At 35.6% G+C, this 22,084-nt stretch overlaps 1 protein-coding gene across 1 annotated transcript in view; it reads right to left on the reverse strand.

Moving 5' to 3' along the window:
* Window positions 1-22,084, reverse strand: part of USP40 (ubiquitin specific peptidase 40) — a 92,799-nt gene that overhangs the window by 63,597 nt on the left and 7,118 nt on the right. Inside the window, exons 5-10 of the mRNA XM_011980256.1 lie at window positions 20,775-20,939; window positions 18,629-18,775; window positions 15,584-15,727; window positions 13,333-13,461; window positions 6,618-6,713; window positions 5,020-5,124 (exon numbers count right to left, since the gene is read on the reverse strand). Coding sequence (XP_011835646.1) covers window positions 5,020-5,124; window positions 6,618-6,713; window positions 13,333-13,461; window positions 15,584-15,727; window positions 18,629-18,775; window positions 20,775-20,939 — 786 coding nt within the window. The remainder of the gene's footprint in view (window positions 1-5,019; window positions 5,125-6,617; window positions 6,714-13,332; window positions 13,462-15,583; window positions 15,728-18,628; window positions 18,776-20,774; window positions 20,940-22,084) is intronic.

Here is a 22,084-nt window from a genome sequence, read left to right on the forward strand (position 1 = left end):
GCAATGCAAAGATCTTTAGAGAAAAATAACATAATCCAGAGTCTCCACAACACATCATCCACAATATGAGATTATATGGAGCAGGAGGGCAAGACATGGACAGATGATGGTCAAAGGATACAAAGCCTCAATTCAAAGGTAGGAATAAGTTGTGTTTCTTAAAAAATCTATTGCACAGTGTGGCAAATACAGAAAATAATAACATACTGTAGATTTCAAAATTGCTGAGAGTAAATTTCACCACAAAAAATAAATATTTGAGATGATGGATATGTTCATTGTTTGATTTAATTATTCTGTATTGTATCTGCAAATTAAAACATCAATCTGTACCCCTACAAATATATACAACTAAAATTTATCAATTTGTAATTAAAAAATAAAAATTTATATTGAAAAGATTATATGACATGCAAAGAAACAGGACAATGTTATTCATAATCAAGAGATGGAATGGTCAATTCAAAAGAGAATAAAAGAGTCAACAGAATCAAATTCAGAATTAATCTAGCTATAATAGCAAATAGCTATTATAAATATGTTAAAAAATTTAAAGGAAAAGATGAATAGAATGGGTAAAGAGAAGGGGAACTTCAGCAGAGAAATGTACACTTTAAGAACTAAGTGGAAAGACTACAACTAAAAAGTATAATATCTGAAATGCATAGCTCATTTGGTGGTCTTAACAGAAGAGTGGCTCAGTAGAAGAAAAAATTAGCAAAGCTGAGGACAGGACAGATCAATGGAAATTGTCCAAATTGAAGCACGAGAAGAAAAAAATGAAAGAACAAAACACCAGTCTGGCCAACATGGCAAAACCCTCATCTCTACAAAAAAATACAAAAAATTAGCTGGGTATGGTGACACATGCCAGTAATCTCAGCTACTCGGGAGGCTGAGGTTGGAGGATTGCTTGAGCTTGGGAGACAGAGGTTGCAGTGAGCCGAGACTGCGCCACTTCACTTCAGCCTGGGCAAGAGAGTGAGACCCTGTCTCAAACAAAACAAAACAAAAGTCCCCAGAACATCTAAGACCTGAGAGGAATTATCAAATGGTCGAATATATACAGTTGGTCCTCAGTATCTGCAGTTTCCAAATCCACAGATTCCACCAACCATGAATCAAAAACATTAAAATAAATAACAGTATAATAGTGAAAAATAATAAAAATTTAAAATACAGTACAACTATTTACATAACATTTATATTGTATTAGGTTTGTTTCCTTTTTTTTTCTTTTGGAGACAGGGTATCATTCTGTTGCCCAGTCTGCAGTGCGGTGCATGATCATAGCTCACTGCAGCCTCAGACTCTTAGGCTTAAGCAATCCCCTCACCCTAGCTTCCCGAATAGCTGGGACTACATGTGCGTACCACCGCATCCAGCTAATTTTTAAATTTTTTGTACAGATGGGGTCTTGCTACGTTGCCAGGACTGGTCTTAAAATCCTGGGCTCAAGCGATCCTCTTGCCTAGACCTCCCTTTTGCTGGGATTACAGGTGTAAGCCACCACGCCCAGCCTATGTTAGGTATTACACATAATCTAGTGATAGCTCAAAGTATACAGGAGGATATGACTAGACCATATGCAAATACTATGCCATTTCATGAAAGAGACTTGAGCATCCGCAGATTTTGGTGTCATCTGGGGGTTCTAGAACCAATTCCCCATAGATATGGAAGGATGACTGTATATAGTTAGACTCCCAGAAAAAGAAAGAGAGATGAGGCAGAAAAAGAAATTGAAGAAATAATGGCCAAAAGTTTTTCCAAAATTTTAAAAAAGACTTTGGACCACAGATGTTAAAAATACTTAGCAATAAAATGTAAATAAACACAAGGAACACAATACCTAAATACATTATTGTCAAACTGCTGAAAACCAAAGATAAAAAGAAAATCTTAAAAGCAGACCAAGAAAAAGAAACATTACATTCAAGAGAATGAAATAAAAAATGACAGTTGGCTTCTCATCCAACATACTGGAAGCCAGAACACAATGGGCCTCTCTAAAACACTGAGAAAAACACAAAGTGATTAACCTAGAATTCTGTATCTATCAAAAATATCACTAAAAAATGAAGGTAAAATAAACATTTTCAGACAAAATCTGAAAGCACTTTTCACCTGCAATTCTGAACTTCAAGAAATGCTAAAGGAAACTCTCTAGGTTGAAGGGAAATGATATTAAATGCAAACCTGGATAAACAATGAGCAATAAACTCCAGAAAAGATAAATATAAAACACTATTCTTTCCTTAATTTATTTAAAAGTCACTAAAGTGTTTAAGCAGAGGTAGTAAAGTATAGTGGAATTTACATTATATGTAATAGTAAAATAGAAGAAGGCAATAGTAGGAAAAATGGGAAAGGGAAAATGAAATTATACTATTGTAAGCATCTTACAGTATACATAAAGTGGTATAATATTAATTTGTAATTTACCATATTAATTTATACATAGTGTAATCACGAGATGAAATTAAATACATAGATTAAAAAGCCAACAAAAGAGATAAAAATGGGACACTAAAAATTTATTAATTAATCCAAAAGAAGGCAGGAAAGGAACAAGAAAATAACAAAGAATAGAGGAGAAATAGAAAATAAATAGTAAGACGAGAGATTCAAACCCAGCCACACAAATTATATTAATGTAAATAACTAAACATTCTAATAAAAAGGAAAAGATTGTCAAACTCTCTGTCATCTGATAGAAAATAGAATAGCAGAGAAAATCAACACACGCAAAGTTGTTTTCTTGAAAAGTTTAATAAACTTGATAAACCCCAGCAACGAAAAAGAAAGCTAAAAAAGACAAATTATCAATATCAGAAATGAAAAAGGAAACATAAGTTCCTATGCTACAGACACTGAAACGATAATATGGTGAGATTTTAAACAACTTTATGCCAACAAATTTGACACTTCAGATAAATGAACCAATTCCTTAAAAACCATAATTTTCCAAAATAAACAAGAACCAACTTCATACTGAGACACACGTGTATAAGAAAGCTTATATGGCTACATTAATACCAGACAAGGTAGATTTCAAGGCAAGGAATATTAGCAGAGATAAAGACAAGCATTTCTGGTGTGGTGGCTCATGCCTGTAATCCCAGCACTTTGGGAGGCCAAGGTGGGAGGATCTCTTGAGCCCAGAAGTTTGAGACCAGCCTGGGCAACATACGGAGACACCATCTCTACAAAATAAAAAATATAAAAAAGAATTCATAGCCCGGTGAGGCCAGGTGTGCCTATAGTCTCAACTACTCCGGAGGTTGAGCTAGGAGGATCTCGTGGGCCCAGGAGATCGAGACTGTAGTGAGCTGTGATTGTGCTCCTACCCTTCAGTCTGAGTGACAGAGCAAAACTCTGTCTCAAAAAAAAGGCAAGTGTTTCACATCAGGAGGCAGTAACAATACTAAGTGTGTATGCACCTAATAATATAGCTTCAGGAAGATACATGAAGCAAAAACTGTCAAAACTTTCTTTTAAAAAAATTAGACAAATCCACAATTATTGTTGGGAGATTTAAAATTCCTCAGTAATTAATAGAAAAGGCAAAACCATATATAATAAGAATAGAGAAGAAACAAAGAACACAATCAATTTGATCTAGTTGTCACTTGTGAAATGTTACTTCCAAAAACTGCAGAAAACAACTTCTTTAGTGAACACAGAACATTAAGCAGGATAGACAACACTCTGAACCATAAAACAAGTCCTAATAAATTCAAAAGAACTGAACTCATATAGAGTATGTTCTCAAAGTACAACGGCATTAATTAGAAATCAATTTACTGACATAACGAAAAGATAACTAGAACCCCCCTAAATATTAGGAAATTAACCAACACACCTCCAAAGAACCCAAGGGCCAAAGAAAAAATAAGAGAAATTAGAAAATATTTCAAACTGAATGAAAATGAAAGCTTATTGAATATAACTGTCTGACTATATTCAGCAATATAACTATATTCAACAATATAACTTGTTGAATATAACTAGTGCTCGGAAGAAAATTTAGAGCTTTAAAAGTGTGTATTAGAAGGTTTAAAAAAAACTGAGTTACCAACCCAAGCAGCTAGAAAAAGATGATCAAATTAAGTCCCAAGAAGTAGAAGAAAGAAAATACTTTAAAATAAGAACAGATATCCATGAAATAGAACATAGAAAAGCAATAGAGAAAATCAATAGCATTACATCAAATTACATCTAAGGCAAAAGTTGGTTTCTTGAAAAGGTTTTTAAAAAATTAACTTGATGGCCAGGCGGATCACTTGAGTCCAGGAGTTTGAGACCAGCCTGGGTGACATGGCAAAACCCCATTTCTACAAAAATTAGCTAGGTGTGGTGGCACATGCCTGTAGTACCAGCTAGCTACTCAGGAGGCTGAGGCAGGAGAATCACTGGCGCCTGGGAGGCAGAGGTTGGAGTGAGCTAAGATCGTGCCACTGCACTCCAGCCTGGGCAACAGAGTATACCTCAACTCAAAAAAACAAACAAAAAAACCTTGATAATCCCCAAACAAGACTGTTGAAAAAACGTGAGAAAATAAAAATTATTAATATCAGAAATGAAAAATGGAACATAGCTTCAGGTTCTACAGACACTAAAAGGATAATGAGATATTTTGAACAAGTTTATGCCAATAAATTTGATACCCTAGATAAAAAGGCAAATTCTTTTACTAGAATTTTGTGTAAAAAAATCAAGTGAAATCTGGGTGAATACCTGAAGACATTTCTACAAGTAAAATGATAAGCTTTAGGGTATGAACTCTGACATTTTTTAGGAGTTGCTCCTCACTATTTTTGCTTACTTCTTGTTTCTATGATAAGTAACTCAGTAAGTAATATTTAATAAGTAACTTAGTTGGATTCTAGCCATTATACAAATATGGTGACTTTATTTTCACCTATTTTAAATATCTTTCTGCAAGGAATTCGTGTTGTTGGGATCATAATGAAATTTCTTGGAACTAGAACTTCCCAAAACGATGCCATGTATTACCTTTCGCAGTGGTCCATGCTGTTTTCTGTACTTCTTGTTCCAAGATATTCCTATCTTTTTCAAGAGTTTCTGGCCCAGCTGATCAACAGGAATTAGATTATTCTCCTCCTTATGAAAGAAACAGTCACTTAAGAAAATCTGATGAGAAATAACTGCATACTTACAAATTCAAAGAGACCAACAGGATTATGCCTAATTAAACATGCCTAGAACAGCAAATATGTAAGTTGATTCAATCACAGCTATTATAAAAAGTTTTTTAAAAACTGGTTAAGCCTCAGTTGAGAAAACTTGGATTTTTGCTATTTTCCGTGTGCCACAGTTTAACCATTTGAAGAGCAATATCAAAAGTAGCCCAAGGTTTGGTAAATTCCCAACATTAAAAAGGAATTTTTCATTTAAATATGTAAATTACTGATATTAAACAAGAATTTTGGAAGAAATACATAAGTGCAAAAACAAAGATGATTAATGTCTTATCTAAATGTTTTGAAGTGTAAACAAGTTCTAAAAGGGGGTGAGATGTAGCTGTGACAGGCTGAATTGTATCTCCCCAAAATTCATATGTTGCATTTTTAACCTACAATATTTCAGAATGTGACTACATTTGGAGATTAGACCTTTAAAGAGGTGATTAAGGTAAAACGAGGCTGTTTTCCATTTTAGAGTAGGCCCTAAGTAAACCTGACTGGCATTATCAGAAGAAGACGAAGTTTGGACAAAGTAACACCAGGAAGCACACACACAGAAGAAACACCATGTGAGGACACAGGAAGAAGGCAGCCATCTGCAAGCCAAGGAGAGAGGTCTCAGAAGAAACCTAAACTGCCAACACCTTGATCTTGGACTTCAGCCTTCAAAACTATCAGAAGATACATTTCTATCATCTAAGCCATGCAGTCTGTGGCATTTTGTCATGGCAGCCCTAGCAAATTCATACAGTCATCATAGATTGATATAATTAAAGTATTCAGCCCAGGTCCCTAGCAGGAAGTATAGCAAATCATTTATTAAGGATGAATGAATAAATGAAAGAAGACCTCACATATTTAAAACAGCATATTAAACAAACTTTAAAAGTTATATACTTGAGATATTATCAGTGACTACTAGGAATGAAAAAGGGGACATAATTTCAGGTCACACAGACATTAAAAGGATAATATGGAAATGTAATAAATTGCAAACAGCATTTAGTAAAGCTCAATTTGGTTTAAAATGACAATAATAGCCAAAAAAATCATAACCCAATTCCAATATATGTAAATAAACATAGAGAAAACAGAATGCAAAGAATATATATCAAAGTGCTTACAATAACTATATCTGGCCTATTTATACTTCTCATCTTTTTTATATATTTTCTGTCTTTTTTTCTTGAATTTTCTACCATGAATATGTATTTCATTCATAACTAGAAAATCCCCACAAAAATCATTAAAATACAGATACAGAGAATGTCCTTAAGGAAAAAGACTATGAATGGTAATAATATCACATCTAGCAACTAAACCGCATATATTCTTACATATATACACACATGCACACATACACACAATATATACATACACACAATTACTTACACACACATACTCTACCTCTAATAAGATTGCTTTTAGAATCATCAGTGGATGATCAATCTCTTCTTCACTCTGGAGATCTTTCAGATTCACATCTGGCTTACTTTTTTCCTCCTAGGAAGGAAAACAACATGAGTTTCTATCACTAACCACTTAAAAAGTAACAAAATAGGAATGTTGGCCAGGCATAGTAGATCCCGCCTGTAATCCCAGCAATTTGGGAGGCTGAGGCAGAGGGACTGCTTGAGCCCAGGAGTTCAAGACCAGCCTGGGCAACACAGACCAGGACACTCTACAAAAAATAAAAAAAAAATTAGCCAGGAGGTTAAGGTGGGAGGATTGCTTAAGCCCAGGAGGTCAAGGCTGCAGTGAGCCGTGATCACATCACTGCACTCCAGCATGGGTGACAGAGCAAGAAGTTACCAAAAAAAAAAAAAAAAAAAAAGAAAAAGGTTTCAAGATGATGAAACGGCGGTAAAAACATCACAATAATCTGCATATGCTTGGAATCAGGCAGACCTTGCTTTGAATTCCAGCTCCTCATTGAGTATTTTCCAGCTTAGCACTACTTTAGCTACATTTTACATAATTTGATATGTGGAGTTTTCATTAAAATTCAGTTCAAAGTATTTTCCGGTCTTCGTCCCGTATGGTTTCATTCACTTGTGCTGACCTAAGGAAATTCTACTCATCTTTGCAGGCCAGGCTCAGCTTAAATACTCCTTTCTATTTCCTGATCATCTAAGTTTTCACCCCATTTTATGAAGGTATTGGGGAACATGTCAAAATTCCCCTGGTAAGTTATTTTCATTGCCTTTTTTTTCTATACATGCCATCTTCCAAAAGTATTTTAAATTGACTTAAAACCAGAAATATAGATAGTCATAAACAATGCAAGCCAAAAATAAATGATCAATAAGTGATGGAAAAATACGGCAGGCCAGATACAATCATCCTGCTACAAAATTACTAAAAATGGTAGATAAAGTAAAACCAAAACAAATAAAAACATCTTAAACACACTATGGCTTGCAAGAACATCAGGGAAAACTCTTCCGAGGTCAAAAAGTGAAATGGGAATGTGGGGAAGAAATCCAGAGATGAGGCCTCTGGCTCTGCAACTGCTATAGCCAGAGTAGTTAGGTTCCCCCCAAATTCATACGTTGAAACCTAATCACCAGTGCAATAGTATTATGAGGTGGGGTCTTCAGGAGATAATTAGGTCACAAAAGATGAGCCCTCGTGAATGGGATTAGTGCCTTTATAAAAAAGGCCTGAAGGAGTATTGTTTGACCTTTCTGCCATGTGAGGACACAGCAAGAAAGTGTCATCTATGAAGCACAGCAAGTCCTCACAGACACAAAATCTGCTGGTGCCTTAATCTTGACTTCCCAGCCTCCAGAACTGTGAGCAATAAGTTTCTGTTGTTTATAAATTACCCAGTCTAAGTGTTGTGATAGAGCAGCCTGAACCTGAATGGACTAAGACACTGATCTTGCTGACGCTGAACTTCCATTTTGATGCCCATACAGGACAGAGTTGGGGAAAGAAAGCCTAGGCCTACCCAAAGAGGGGAGTCGAGGGACTCATCTTTCAAACAACCATCAATTCTCCAATTCTCTGACATCAACTAGGTGTCACACAATTGTATTCAATTCTGACACTATCTGGTGATAGCACAGACTCCATAAGTTGAGGACTCAGTCCCATAAGACTGTCCCCTACTTCAAACACAAACCACATACGGGGTCCCTAGGGTACTCACATTTCTGCCTAGCTGAACACAAATTCTAGGGTTCCCTTCACCCCAACTCAAGTTCATAATTTTCTGGAATAACGGTAAGAACTCAGGAACTTACACTACACTTTATTATAAAAGATATAAATGAATAGCCAGATGGAGACAGACATAGAGCAAGGTCCAGAAGGGCCCAGAGTTCAGGAAACTCTGTTTCTGTGGAGTCGTGCTGGCCACCCTCCCAGCATGAAAATGTGTTCACCAACCCAGAAATGCCCCAAACCTCATTTTTCAAGAGGTTTCACTGAAGTTTCATCACAGAGGCATGATCAATTAAACAAATCACTGGTCATTGGTGACAGAACTCAATTTCCTGTCTCTCTCCCCTCCCCAAGGTCAGGGAAGCAGGGTTGTAAGTTTCAACCCTCTAATAATGGACTGGCTTCTCTGGCAACCAGCCTCCATCCTGAGGCATCTAAGAGTGACTTCATTAACATCAACTCAGATATAGTGGAAAGGGCCCATTATGAATAACAAAGGACACTCCAATCACTCAGGAAATTCCAAGGAGCTCTGTGCTAGGAACAGGAACTGGAAAGGATGATCAAATATATACTTTTTAATATATCACAATGATAAAATGCAGCAAAAAGCTGGAATCCCTAAATGGCTATACCTTCAATATAAGCACAACCTAGAGAAAAATCCACCTTACAATAAAGGACAATGAGGAACTGGCTTGCCTTGACCTTGATACTGGATGAAGGGGGAAAAATGTCCTTAAATCACAAGTAGGTCCTCATATGGGTTTGTGTCCCAAATTCCTACTGGTTGTTTTGCTCTAAAACCATGAAGTTGATTTTAATGTTGTTAAGGGCTGGTAGTGATCCCAGGCTTGTGTTAGAGACAAACACAAATCTTTCTTGGAAGAAGGCACTTTTAACTCAGTCCTCAAATTACTCCCATCAATCAAGTTCTTAAAAAGCAAACAAACAAACAAAGCAAGAAGCCTACAGTCCACCATACCAAAATCACAAGGAAATAGAATCAGCAACATCAGAAGATAACCAAGTCAGACCTACAAAGTCTTCAGATGCTGCAATTATCAGAGAGAAAATAAGAAAATAAGTATGTTTAACGTGCTTGAAGAAATTTATGACAATGGAATAAGAGATTTAAAAATGACAGGAGAGGAGAGGCAAATTGGCATTGTAGGGATGACGCTTGAGCCTATGAGCCCAACATATGACAAGTTGATCCAGGTGAGATACAGGCTGGGCCCAGTCCTCCTCCACTCTGCCAGTGTCTGACCCTGGCCATGTTGGGACAGATTGGTCCAGTCATAGAGCTGCCAACTGGGTGCTGTCATGGAGCCTTCTTTGCCCCACTTCCTCAAATGTGCAAGATGATATTCCAAATGATGCCAACCATCTGTGAAGCCGAAGTCCCCCCAGGAAGTTGGAGGCATGGATCAGGCTCCTCTTTATAGCCACATCTACATTTATGTTTTGCAGTTAGTGGCCTCCATGCTAGAAGAAAGGGATCATCTTCTAGGCACACTAAGAGAGACTAAAATGTTGGCTTTAACCCAGGGAAAATTACATGAGGTTGGTCCTGAAAACTACTCCTTACAGGCAGTACCTACTAAAAGAACTCCATGTATGCAGAGCACAGTCCCTTGAAAGGGAAGAAGTAATTGCTGAACTGTAAGTAGAAAGAACACTACCCGGCTACAATTAGAATATTTGGGACCCTTCGTGGGCACAGGGGATCTGTCAGAATAATGGTGGTAAAAGAGACAAACACAGTGTCCACCAGATATATCTACTGCAGGTGAAATTCTTAAAACACAAAATCATTATCTGAACAGCATGAAGCTCTGGATGAAAAGCTAGTGATTCTTAAAGAACAGAACAATAAGAAAAAAAATTACATGGGATGCTTGACAGCCATTAACAAGAAAACATACCAAGCACAATATTCTATTGTTCTCTAAGCCCCAAGGAAGACCTTGCTAAGGTGTTAGAGCTTCAAAAAATGGACAGGCAGTGCAGAGATTGAAGACAAATGAAGGAATGCCTGCCTGCCCTTCGAGTCATGTCACAGAACTGCGAAGAGATCCTGATGCTGCTAGAAAGAAGCTGATCAATTCTGAAGAAATGAGCACAAAACTGCATAAGAGATGTCCAGGAAACCACAACCCAAAAGAAAGTCAAGGAAGAGAGAATCACTACTCTGAAAACATGCTGTCTTACCAGAGTGTGAAGCTGCCTTTGTGCATGACCTCAAAGATAAACGTGAAGATGAAATTGCAAACATATTTTATGCATCAAAAAACTGAGGATAAATATTGCCAGCTAGAAAAATACCTCAAATCTTCAAACTGGCTGAGCAAAAACTGTAGCAGCCATTGAGGTGGCTGGGCTGACAGAGAGGCTGGGAGCACTTCCTAAGACTGAAGAGAGACACAGCAATATTGAAAAAAGTCACAACAGTTGGAGGCACAACCGGAAGAAAAGAGCCACGAACTGCAATGGGAATGGGCAAGGCAAAAAAAAATGAACACCATAATAAACATTTACCAGACCTGGTGACAAGCTTCGATCAGAATCTAATGAAAGGCTTCATCTTAGAGAGCAAAATAAAACCTATCTGATAATTAAGGGGAGTTTAAGGCAGAGTGAGAAGGCCACTTTCTTAAGGATTCTCTACTATGGTAAACTAAAAATACAAGAAGGTAGTTCAAGGGAAAGTATAGTAACACAATACGGATCAGCTCAAATTAAACATGGTAACGTTGAGGGCTGAAACAGTTGATGAGGATAACAAGTGTCTCACTTCATCTAATTGGGAAGGTGCCCGACAAGATGGTGTCTTGGCAAATGTGGTACAAGCACTTGAGAGCAATGCTTGTATAGCTTTCCCAAGCCAGAAGGGGAGTTCCATTCACTGCAGTAAGTAAAAGAAATGAAGGCAAAAGATTTCGACAGGTAAAACAAAACCGTCTTTTTCCATAGATGACTTCAACATAAGAGTATTTAGCAATATTATTGGTTGTTAGTATATACACTGTTTAATATTTTATATATTTTAGTATATAAAATCAACATACTAAAGAAAGCTGCATTTCAATACACCAGCCACAAACACTCCAGAAAACACAAAATTTAGGCATAGACCATCTCCCTGGTAAACATGTTCCTGGTAGAACACAGTTTGACTTTTTTCATATCCAAACTTTACAGAACATATATCTCTCAATATGTTCCAAATACAACTGATAGAACGTCAGAAATACAGATGAACGTTTTGAAAAGCTGGCTGAGTGTCGTCAAAGGGACTGTGCATCTTGGATACTGCTGGCACCATGATATGCCATATTACAACTAAATGTGGAGTAAGTATTTGTCAACAATAGCATTCACTTTCTGATAATAGGAAGCTACGCTTCAAGCATTTTACATCCTAACATGATGGTTTGTGACTTACCTATAGACGTTTTACTGTGTTTGGGGTTGATGTGTAATAGATTATAATTTCCTAGGAACTAGACACCAGTTAGCACTTTCCCTCGGAACATCTGTAAATTTTTTTTTTGAGAAATATTATAAAACATTTTAGTAAGACATTAAAGGGACTTTAGAAAATGAAAAGGTATATCTTGTGCACATATGAAGACCGGAAATCCCATTGAGTATGTGTGTGTATATGTGTATGTGCACACACATGTGCATCTGTGAGACTACTGACAAGGTGATTCTAGAAATGTACACAGAAGCATAAAAAATGAAGACAGGTCCCACACTCCTGAAAAATAACAGCATGTAGGGAGACTTGTCCTACCAGAGATCAAGATTATTATAAAGCTATGGAAATTGACAATGTATTTGTCCAGGAATAGAAAAAAATGAACAATGGAATAGAATAGAGAGCTGAAAAACAGACTCACACAAAAATGAACAGTAGACATAATAGAACTGGCACAGTAGACTGGTAGAGAAAAACTGATTACTCAATAAATAGAAATGGGTAATTTTTTCAAGTGGAAAAAAATCCTTCTTATACCTCTCACAGGAAACCATTCTAGGAAGATCAAAGTTTTAAATGTCATTCAATCAGTGGTTATTGAGCACTGTTTCAAAGAGCAACCATGAAAGACATGACTACGCAGTCATATTATAATAAACAGGACAAAATTCACCCTGGTCTTAAATCCTATTGTGCAAGCTATAGACATGGGATTTACTGTTTTTATCACATGTTCACCTACCATCTGCAGGATACAAAATTAATATTGTGTGTTATCTAAATCAATGCTCATTTTATTTTTCAGAAAAAACTCAATAATGGTCAGCTATAGGAATTGTGCTATCTCTTTATGATAATGGAGTAACTGTATAGGTAAGGAATGGTTCCAGATTAGAGGAGATATCAGAGATAACTAAATACCATGCTTGACACTGGATTTGACACTAGAGTGGGGGAAAAATTGCCATGAAGGATGTGAACTGGAAACTGATGGAATCTGAACATAACTAAGTATTAGACAACAGTATTATATCTATGTTAGAAGATCCTGATTTTAATCAATGTTCATGTAAGATAATATCCTTGGTATTAGAAGATAAACACTGAAGTATTTAGTAGTAAAGGGACCTGGTGTCTTCAACTTAATTTCAAACGGTTCGCGCTAATAATGATAATGTTAATAATGTGTGTCTGTGTATACACATGCACAAATGTGGCAAAATGTTCATCAGAGAATCTAGGTAAAGGGTATACAGGAGGTGTTTTTACTATTCTGGTAATTTTTCTGTATGTGTGAAATTATTTAGAAATAAAAATTTAAAACTTGTATCTGTATTAACTTTCAGTGCCTATCAAAGTTTTCTACAGAGTGGATATAAAATAAATGGTAAACAAAATATCTTCAACAAAATAATAGGAATAGAAAAGAAATTGCAAAGATATTTCTAAATAAATTTCTATACGTACTTGAAATTGCCAGTTTCCCAAATGATCAACATCTTTAATATATACATGGTAATGGCCTCCGTAGCAGCCACCTTTGTGTATAATAACTGAGAAGAGGTCATACATATATTCTAAGTCATCCAATTCATTCTAAAAGAAAAAAGAACATAAATATTGATACAGTTTTCATAAAATGCTAAGATAAGAATCAAAAGAAAAAATAATTTCAACTACTGAAACTAATAAGAAACTTCACTGTTGTTAAGAGTAAAGATGAATTCAAGTAATTGGCTTTAAATTTAAAATTAATTAATGTTAAATTGATCTAATGGCCAGTCACACTACACCAATCAAATTCTGCCTCTTAGCCGACCATGAACACACGTACCTGAAAAATACATTACTTTTATGTACTTTGGCTAAGACCATGTAAGCCAATAAAACAATGAAACATGTTACCCTATCAGTGATTCTGTTGCAGAAATTTTTAGCAAGAGAAACCCATCTTCGTACAATACCTGTTTATGCTATTTTATAGATGCACTCTTCTTTTAAAATGCATCACCTTTTTTTAAATTGATACATATCTAGTTTAAATTGTCCTCTATTTCAACTAGGTTGTCATGTGCCTCAAAGTCAAAGCCAGATCAACTATCACCCCTCCTGACACTAGAATAAGAACTTGGTAATTATGACTATCATGTGGTTTTGTTTAGAGGCAGTTTAGTGGAAGAGGTTCTTTCTTGTTTTATTAATTCTATGATCACATTTTCTACAATCAATATGCTCCATAATCATGAGTGATCTAGCAGATGTACTCCTACACTAGCAATTAAAAACAAAATAAAACGAAAAGCTACTCTAGATTAAGAGGCACTTTAAAGCTGTTTGTTTAAATTTCTGATGCAGAAGAAAAAAGAGGCTTTTTTACACCTGAGGGATCTAAGTACATGACATAAGCTCTCTTCCGGCTTTGCTTCTCAACTCAGTCAGCGCTCATCTGTGATGTTCACATGTACCTATGGCGGCCCCTTGATGGGTGTCGGTTATTTTAAGAATTTATTTGCTTAAAATATTAAACTTTTTAGGTGGGCAGCAGTTTAAAATGTCTAGTACAGGCAAAAGACAAGGTGTATACAAAGGTGCACAGTGGCTTTTTTCCATTAATACAGAAATCCAAAAGTAAAATTAATGTGAACTTCCTAGATAAGTGCTCAATTTATTCACTTATTTCAGTTTTGTTACATCAAAGTATATTAAAATCATGTGACAAACTATCTTTTATAAAACAAGAAACAATTATATTAACTAACTCTGGGAAAATTATTTATTTGGGTATGTCAATAATAGCCTTGGGGCAACAGAATATTAGAACCTTTGACTGGTAATTCAAACAACAACAACAAAATCCAAAAAGCTCAATAATTTGGCTTGAAGTAAAGGAAGGCCCATGTGTGAAGATCCTGAATTTAAGAAATGTTTATAAAAAGATTACTTTTTTTACACAGAAACTCAATAGCTAGCTAATAAATGTTCTATTCTGAATAAACATGTAAGAATGATTTGTGATAAGAAATAATTACTCATTTCACCCAGACCTTGGCATGTACAGCAATGTTATAAAAAACATTTTTAAATGGCTCATAAAGTAGGTTGGTTTTGTAATTAATTTGTTTTCAAAACCTCTTCTTTCCCTATATCTTAAGGATTACAAATTCTAGACTAGTGAATTTCCATTTGCCTCTTGACTTTCTAGATGCATAAATTCATTATTACATGTAAAATAAACTAAATCCAAATCAGTGGTACCAATTAATTGTAAGTTTTCTAAATGCAGGGTAACTTCTAATTTTGTTCTTAAATTTTCATTTCAAATATTTTAAAGAAGGGTTTAATAAAAAGAAGGGAACAAATCTATACTTTGGAAATTCAAAATGATTGTAAATAAATCAGTGGTACTTGAACAGGGTCAATCTTGCCCATGCTGTCCTTCCAGGAGACATATTTGGCTTTGTCTGAAGACAGTTTTGGTTCTCACAACTGAGGGAGGGGGAGTGAGGATGCTACTGTCATCCAATAGGTAGAGGGCAGGGATGCTGCTACACACCCTAATGCATGAGACAGTCTCCTACAACAAAGAATAATTTAACTCAAAATGTCAATAGTGCCAAGGTTTAGAGATTCTCACAATAAACCAACTAAAAATCAGGTCAATAATAGATTCAGTCTTGAGAGGGGAAAAGAAAGAATTTAAAAATAAAATAGTTCAAACCTGTTCACAAAAGGGCTTGAGATTGATCCGGAGAGGGAATGTATAACAGCTAGTTTCCTTGTAGCGTTCGCATTTCACAAAATCAAAATTAAATCTTAGTAATGAAACAGTAAGAAAAGGAGGCAGCTTACGTAATTTGGCCGACTGTTAAAAGAAAAATTTACAAAGCTTTTTAAAAACAGGGTTATATAAAAGGATACATAATGTTTCTTAAAGTCTGAAAAAACAACCTATGACACAGGTCTAAGAGAAATATTACATCAACTCATTACCATGGATTCAACATAACTCGATATCAACTCATCTATTTTATGGGTCTAAAGGTAGAGCCACTCATTTGTGCTTACAATTAATAATTTATAAGCTAGTTTTATCTTTAGTGTTGATATCCTGAAATAGTATTTGATGACTGGTGCCTATTTCCTGCCCAATTTCTGGCCTTTCACTTTCATCCTTGGTGTCTCCACTTTACCTGGCAGGTCTACAGTTCTTTTTAATCAGTGAAGAACTGGACCTCTCAACCTGAGACCTATGAACCTGTTTTAAAGGATCTGAAATGATAAAAAATTGTATGTGCATATGTATTTTTTCTGAGGAGAAGAATCATAGCTTTCATGAGACTTGCAGAAGGCCTCTAACTTCCCCAAGGGCTAAGATCTATTGCTTGGGATTAAGCTGCTTTTTAAGAGTATCAGCTGTGCCCAGCCTCTGGGATTACTGGTCTGTGAGGAGAAAAAAGTCCTCCCTGATATATAAAATTACCCATAATCATATATCTCTAACAATGCTAAAAATACATTTTAAAAAACAGTTCCACAAATCTAGTGGGTAAAAAACAAGTTGAATTAAAAAAAAAAAAAAAACCCAGCAACATAACAACATGGTAGATTTTCAAACAAGCTCTAAAAATGCATCTAAAAAAACTGAGTAACTCAACTATAATGTGGCTGAGAAAAGACTGCTTAGGACAAGAAAATCTGCATTTATTTAGCAGTATAGTCAAACATAAACTTAGAATGCAACAAATCCAATGCATAGAATATAAATTTAGAAGTATCAAGATCAAAAAACTTCTACTGAAAGAGAATTAAAGAAATGCGATAAAAGGTATATTTAAAAACTACATTTGTTTAGCAAAAGGTTCTTATTTGTTAACGTGAACATGAAGTCTAACCAAAGCTGAATGTGTAGGTCTCTTTCTAACACTATTCCAAACTCTGAAGTTTATACACCAAAGGTGAAATACAAAATAAGCAAATGATGAACCTCCCTCTTTGGGTTTGATAAACGGGCAAAAACTGGATGGAAATACACGTGAAACAGTATAAAGTTCAATCTTCCTGTGAAAGCCATAGGCATAGGGTGTAAGGTTTTATTATTGTTTCATCTATAATCTCCAGGATACAAAATCAGTATTGTGTATTATCGAAATCAATGCTCATTTTGTTGGAAAAATTCAATAATTGTCAGTTATAGGAATAATGCTCTCTCTGTCATAATGAAGTGACTGCATAACATAAATATGTCTCTTATGGTAGCTGTTTAAGACAATGTTCAGTAACCACTGAGTGAACTGAGCTCAAGTTGATGATGTTTATGAACAGCTCATCACATCACCCACGGCAGTGGGAACGTCACCACTGCAGATAATAACGACAGTAGCAGGGTTGATGCCATATTGGCCATAGGTACAAGAAGCTGAGAAGGAAGGCCAGAAGGTTAGAGACAGCACATCCAGACCAGAGGAAATGGTATTAATATACATACGTAGATATAGATACACTTATCTATAATAATCATTTTTATATTAATGTTAATGAATTACTAGTATTTAGCAATTAACTAGCATTGGTAATGCTTTTGGTGGAAATCAAGGGTGTGAAAAATACATTAAAGAACAATTCCATAGTGAGAAATCACAGGGAATTGTGAAAAGGAAATATAAATGAATGGCTGCTAGAAGATAAAGTGGGAAAAAAAACCTACAAAACATTTTTTAAAAATCTGTCCTCCAAAAAGAGTTATTCAGATGTCAGTCTCCCTTAGAACAAATAGATATCCTGGACCCAAAAGGGTTGGCCAGTAAAGCACAGAGAGAGACCTCACATCAGTACTGGGATAAAACACCAATACGTGGCACAGGGATTTTCAGAAAGGCCAAAGTGCTGATATAATAAATCCCTGTCATATCAGAAAAGAGCTGGAATGCGCAAAACTTAGGATGCATGAAAATAACACCAGGGAGGTGTTCCACTAAGCTAAACAGTAGTTGTCTCTCATTTCTCCTCTTATCAAAGTGTCTCTTCTTTCCTGGAAAGGAAAATAACTATGAATTATACTACAGGAATGGCTACTGATATATGAATGTGATGAATAAATTTGAGAAATGTCAGAATTCTATGTTTATTGGTTTGTTTTACTTTTCTCTCTCAGCTCTCACATGGCAAAAGATATCAGTTGCTTTAGTCCTGACCTTCTTTCGTCTTATATTTTGCTTGACTGTACAGAAAGAAAACCAGAAGCATTCTGTTAAATTCCTTAATTAGCAAGTTAAATACTCCCACCTGGCGGAGGAGGTAAGTCTATATTGGATTTGCCAGAGTGAGGAAGAACATATGTCAAGATTATAAAATAACTGTATATTAAGAAAATGAAGAAAGCCATCTATTTTCGTAGTAGTAAACAAAGAAAGTAGTAAACAAAGAAAGTAGTAAACAAAAGGAAAGCTCAACAAGCTTCTCAGTGGCAGAAATAAAAATATATACATCTCTTTTCACAACAGTAATTGCAAAAAGGAGGGATACTTACGAAACACTGAGGTACAAATAAACTTTTCCCCAGAGAGAAGGAAGTTGGGTGTACTGTTGGGCTGAAAGCCTTAAAAATTCTTTATTGTAAAAAATTAAAATACAGATAATGATGTAAATATCTTTTCAATCCTTAGTGTCAACAGCTTCAAGTATATCCTCAAGACTTTTTCATACAAGTTGACTTATACTAAGTACAAAGTGGGGACCCTGGGAAAAAGCAGGTATCTGTCTTTACCTTTGCTGCTTTAACCAGCCTGTCACAAGTTCCACAGTGGTACAAGTTGTCACAATCAAAAACTTCCTCTTCTACGTACATGTTCCAGAGAGCATCTTCCAAACCAGATACATTTTTGACTGCTACTGTTAGATCTAAGAAGTCTTCCTGAAATAGACATGAATATAATATTGAAAAACAATTTCAGAGGTTTACAAACACATAAACACATCACCAACTCACATATATATTGGGAATAATCAGATATATGTTTTCTAAAACACTACAAATAAAGATGTAGATCTCCTGATTAGATGTTGTGAAGTTCATAACGCTAAATATCCTTCTTTTGAAATAGAACTATAATTTAGCTTAAAATATATCAGAAAAAAATTGATAAGAAAAGTTTATGAATTTACTGCAGATGCAATAAAATGTTTTATGAGGAAATATAAACCACAATAAAACACATATCTGAATTCAGAAGTGTATATATACAAGGTACACAGTACTGTTTTAGACTCTAGACTAGACTATAAGAGCAAGGGCAGGGTTGAATTTTCTAATGTAAACTCCATTTCTTTATCTTCTTTTGCTAGGGTTGCCTTAAGATATACTGAAGAAGTTATAAGGAAAGAAATTATATGACCAGCCTGGTCAATAGGGTGAAACCCCATATCTAAAAATACAAAAAAATTAGCTGGGTGTGGTGGTGCATGCCTGTAGTCCCAGCTACTTGGGAGGCTGAGGCAGGAGAATTGCTTGAACCTGGGAGGCGGAGGTCGCAGTGAGTCGAGATTGCGCCACTGCACTCCAGCCTGGGCAACAGAGTGGGACTCTATCTCAAAAAAAAGAATTACATTAAGCTAGGATAAGAAGGTCTTCCTATGAAAATTCAAGAGAATATTTTGTAAAAAGAGGGTTTATGAAATCTGCTATAACTACATTTGAATCACAATATTTCTAGTAATAAGCACTTACAATTTGGCAAATGTAATTCATATTTATAGTTCTGTATGTGTGTGCAACAGCTTTATTTTAAGAGATTTTGGGGAATGAAAATGATTAACTCATGGTGAAAATTTTAAGTACTAAAAGTAACATTTATACAGTATATGGTTTATAATATATATGTGAAAAGTTAATGTCTTTAATTTATAATGGTCTTACATATATTGTTTTGAAAATACTGATTTACTACATCATAGCTAAGTCAAGTATGCAGTAATTCAAAAACACACACAACATCTTAATTATTTCCAAACTTAAAAAATCACTTTTTTTTTTTTGAGACGGAGTCTTGCTCTGTTGCCAGGCTGGAGTGCAGTGGCGCAATCTTGGGTCACTGCAACCTCCGCCTCCTGGGTTCAAGCAATTCTCCTGCCTCAGCCTCCTGAAAATCACATATTTTTATATACATATCTATTTTCAAAAAAGCAGTTAACACTTTGAAAATGGTAATTTTGTCCTCATACAAATACACAAACTTTCTTGGCATAAATAATCAAAGCAGCCTTTTATTAAAGGATCAGTGATGAATTCAGTGATAAAAATCATTGACTATATAAGATTTCTAGGGCAAACAGGATTGTATTTACATAAGGAAATTTCCAATTAGATTAAAAGGGCAATATGTGTCATTACAAAGAACTGAAGGTTATACTAATTAACACAGGATTACAATAGCTTTATATATAATATATAAACGGAAGCACACATATATAAATGAACGTTCTGAAGAATATTAATAAACTAAATCCAATATTTAATTATAGATGTTTGTCAAATTAAACACTCCTCGGTCCTCAGTATTATCTATTTTTATTACCTCCCTAATTAACTTTCTTTACAATATTCCAACCATGATGACATTGGCTTCTCACATGAGGCCACAGTCTTCTATTTGTAAATATCCCCAAATCTGTTTTCCAAATATTAAAGTACTGAATAAAAGATTAAGTTTCAAGATATTTGCTTCTTTCAATCTAGATGGAGAAATCTGGATTATAGGCTCATGATTTAGGTGTAGTTAGAAGAAAAAAAACTCAGTAAATTACTTTTAGTAATAAACACTTTAATCCTCGTGTGGTATTATAGATCACACATTTAATGACATGAATTATAATTTACAACATAACTTATTACTAAAATACTCTGGCGTATTTACCTGCCTCTCACTGACGTTCTTACACTCTTTACAAACAATCTGGTTAACAATGGTTCCATGATACAGACGATTGATGAGGTCATGACCGGAGGTCCCAACTAAAGAAGTTTCCAAAGCACTGAAGAGGATTCGATTCAGTTCCTGCACATCATGTTGCCTCATTTCCTACACAACAGGTAACTTTTAGATGTAATTCTGGGCTTCAGATTTTTTAAAACATTTAAAAAAAAAACACTAGTCAATAAAAACTCAAGATTTATCAAGCAATCCAAAGATCAAATATAAGAATGACTCAGCAAAACAAGCTGTGAGCTGGTTAAGACATTACCACCTATCTTTATTTATACTAAACAATGAAAATATGAACAGGCAGTGTTCACTGTGTACATATAACTCAATTCCTTTGACACCCAGAATGTGCATTTATTCTTGTGGGAAACCATACACATGGCCATGCCTCAGTAAGGAGAGAGGGATACACTAGGCACAGACCAGTGTCTAAGAGCTGGCAGCGTCTGCACAGGAACACCTCACTGAAATCAGAGCACATGCTGAATAGTCTGAATTATCAACAATAGAAAAGAACTAGAATGTACTGCTTTGAAGTAAAAACAACTAAAACAAGACTCAGTGCTACTGAGAAAAAAATCCTGATGGAACTTGCTTTAATCCATTATCAGTCATGCAGCTGTGTGTGAACTTCTCCTTAAGAAAAATTTATAACCAAACCAAGGGGCGCACCAAGACTTAGAAGTGGAGGAGAGGAGGAAGAGCAGTTGCGGGCAGAGCCAGGAGAGTGAGACCCCAGGAAGCAGGAAGAACTGGGGCTTTAAGGAGGGTGTTGAGTGCTACCGAGAGCTCCTTCTGCTGAGAACAGAGTGTCTTCTGGACTTGGCACAGGGATGTCACTGTTGACTTCAACAAAAAAAGTAGAAAGGAAGGAGAGGAACAAATGGAGAATTCAGAAGCAGAGGCAATAAACGAAGACAACTTCAAAAATAAGTTTCAACCAAGGGCAATAGCTCATGCCTAAAATCTTAGCTACCTGGGAGGCCGAGGCAGCAGGATGCCTTGAACCCAGGGCTGCAGTGAGCTATGATCATGCCATTGCACCCCAGGCTGGTGACACAGTGAGACCTCAACTCAAAAAAAAAAAAAAATAGTTTCGTGTGAAGAGCAGCAGATAAAGTGGATGAAAGCTGGAGGATTCCTATCTTGCCTTTTAAAATAGAAGACCCTCAAGGATGTAAATTTATCTAATATCACTAGCTATGATGGGATAGAAAACTTGTGGAAGTTTTCAAGCTCTG

The sequence above is a fragment of the Mandrillus leucophaeus genome, unplaced genomic scaffold (genome assembly GCF_000951045.1).
Source record: "Mandrillus leucophaeus isolate KB7577 unplaced genomic scaffold, Mleu.le_1.0 Scaffold21, whole genome shotgun sequence".
In the NCBI taxonomy this organism is placed as follows: domain Eukaryota; kingdom Metazoa; phylum Chordata; class Mammalia; order Primates; family Cercopithecidae; genus Mandrillus; species Mandrillus leucophaeus.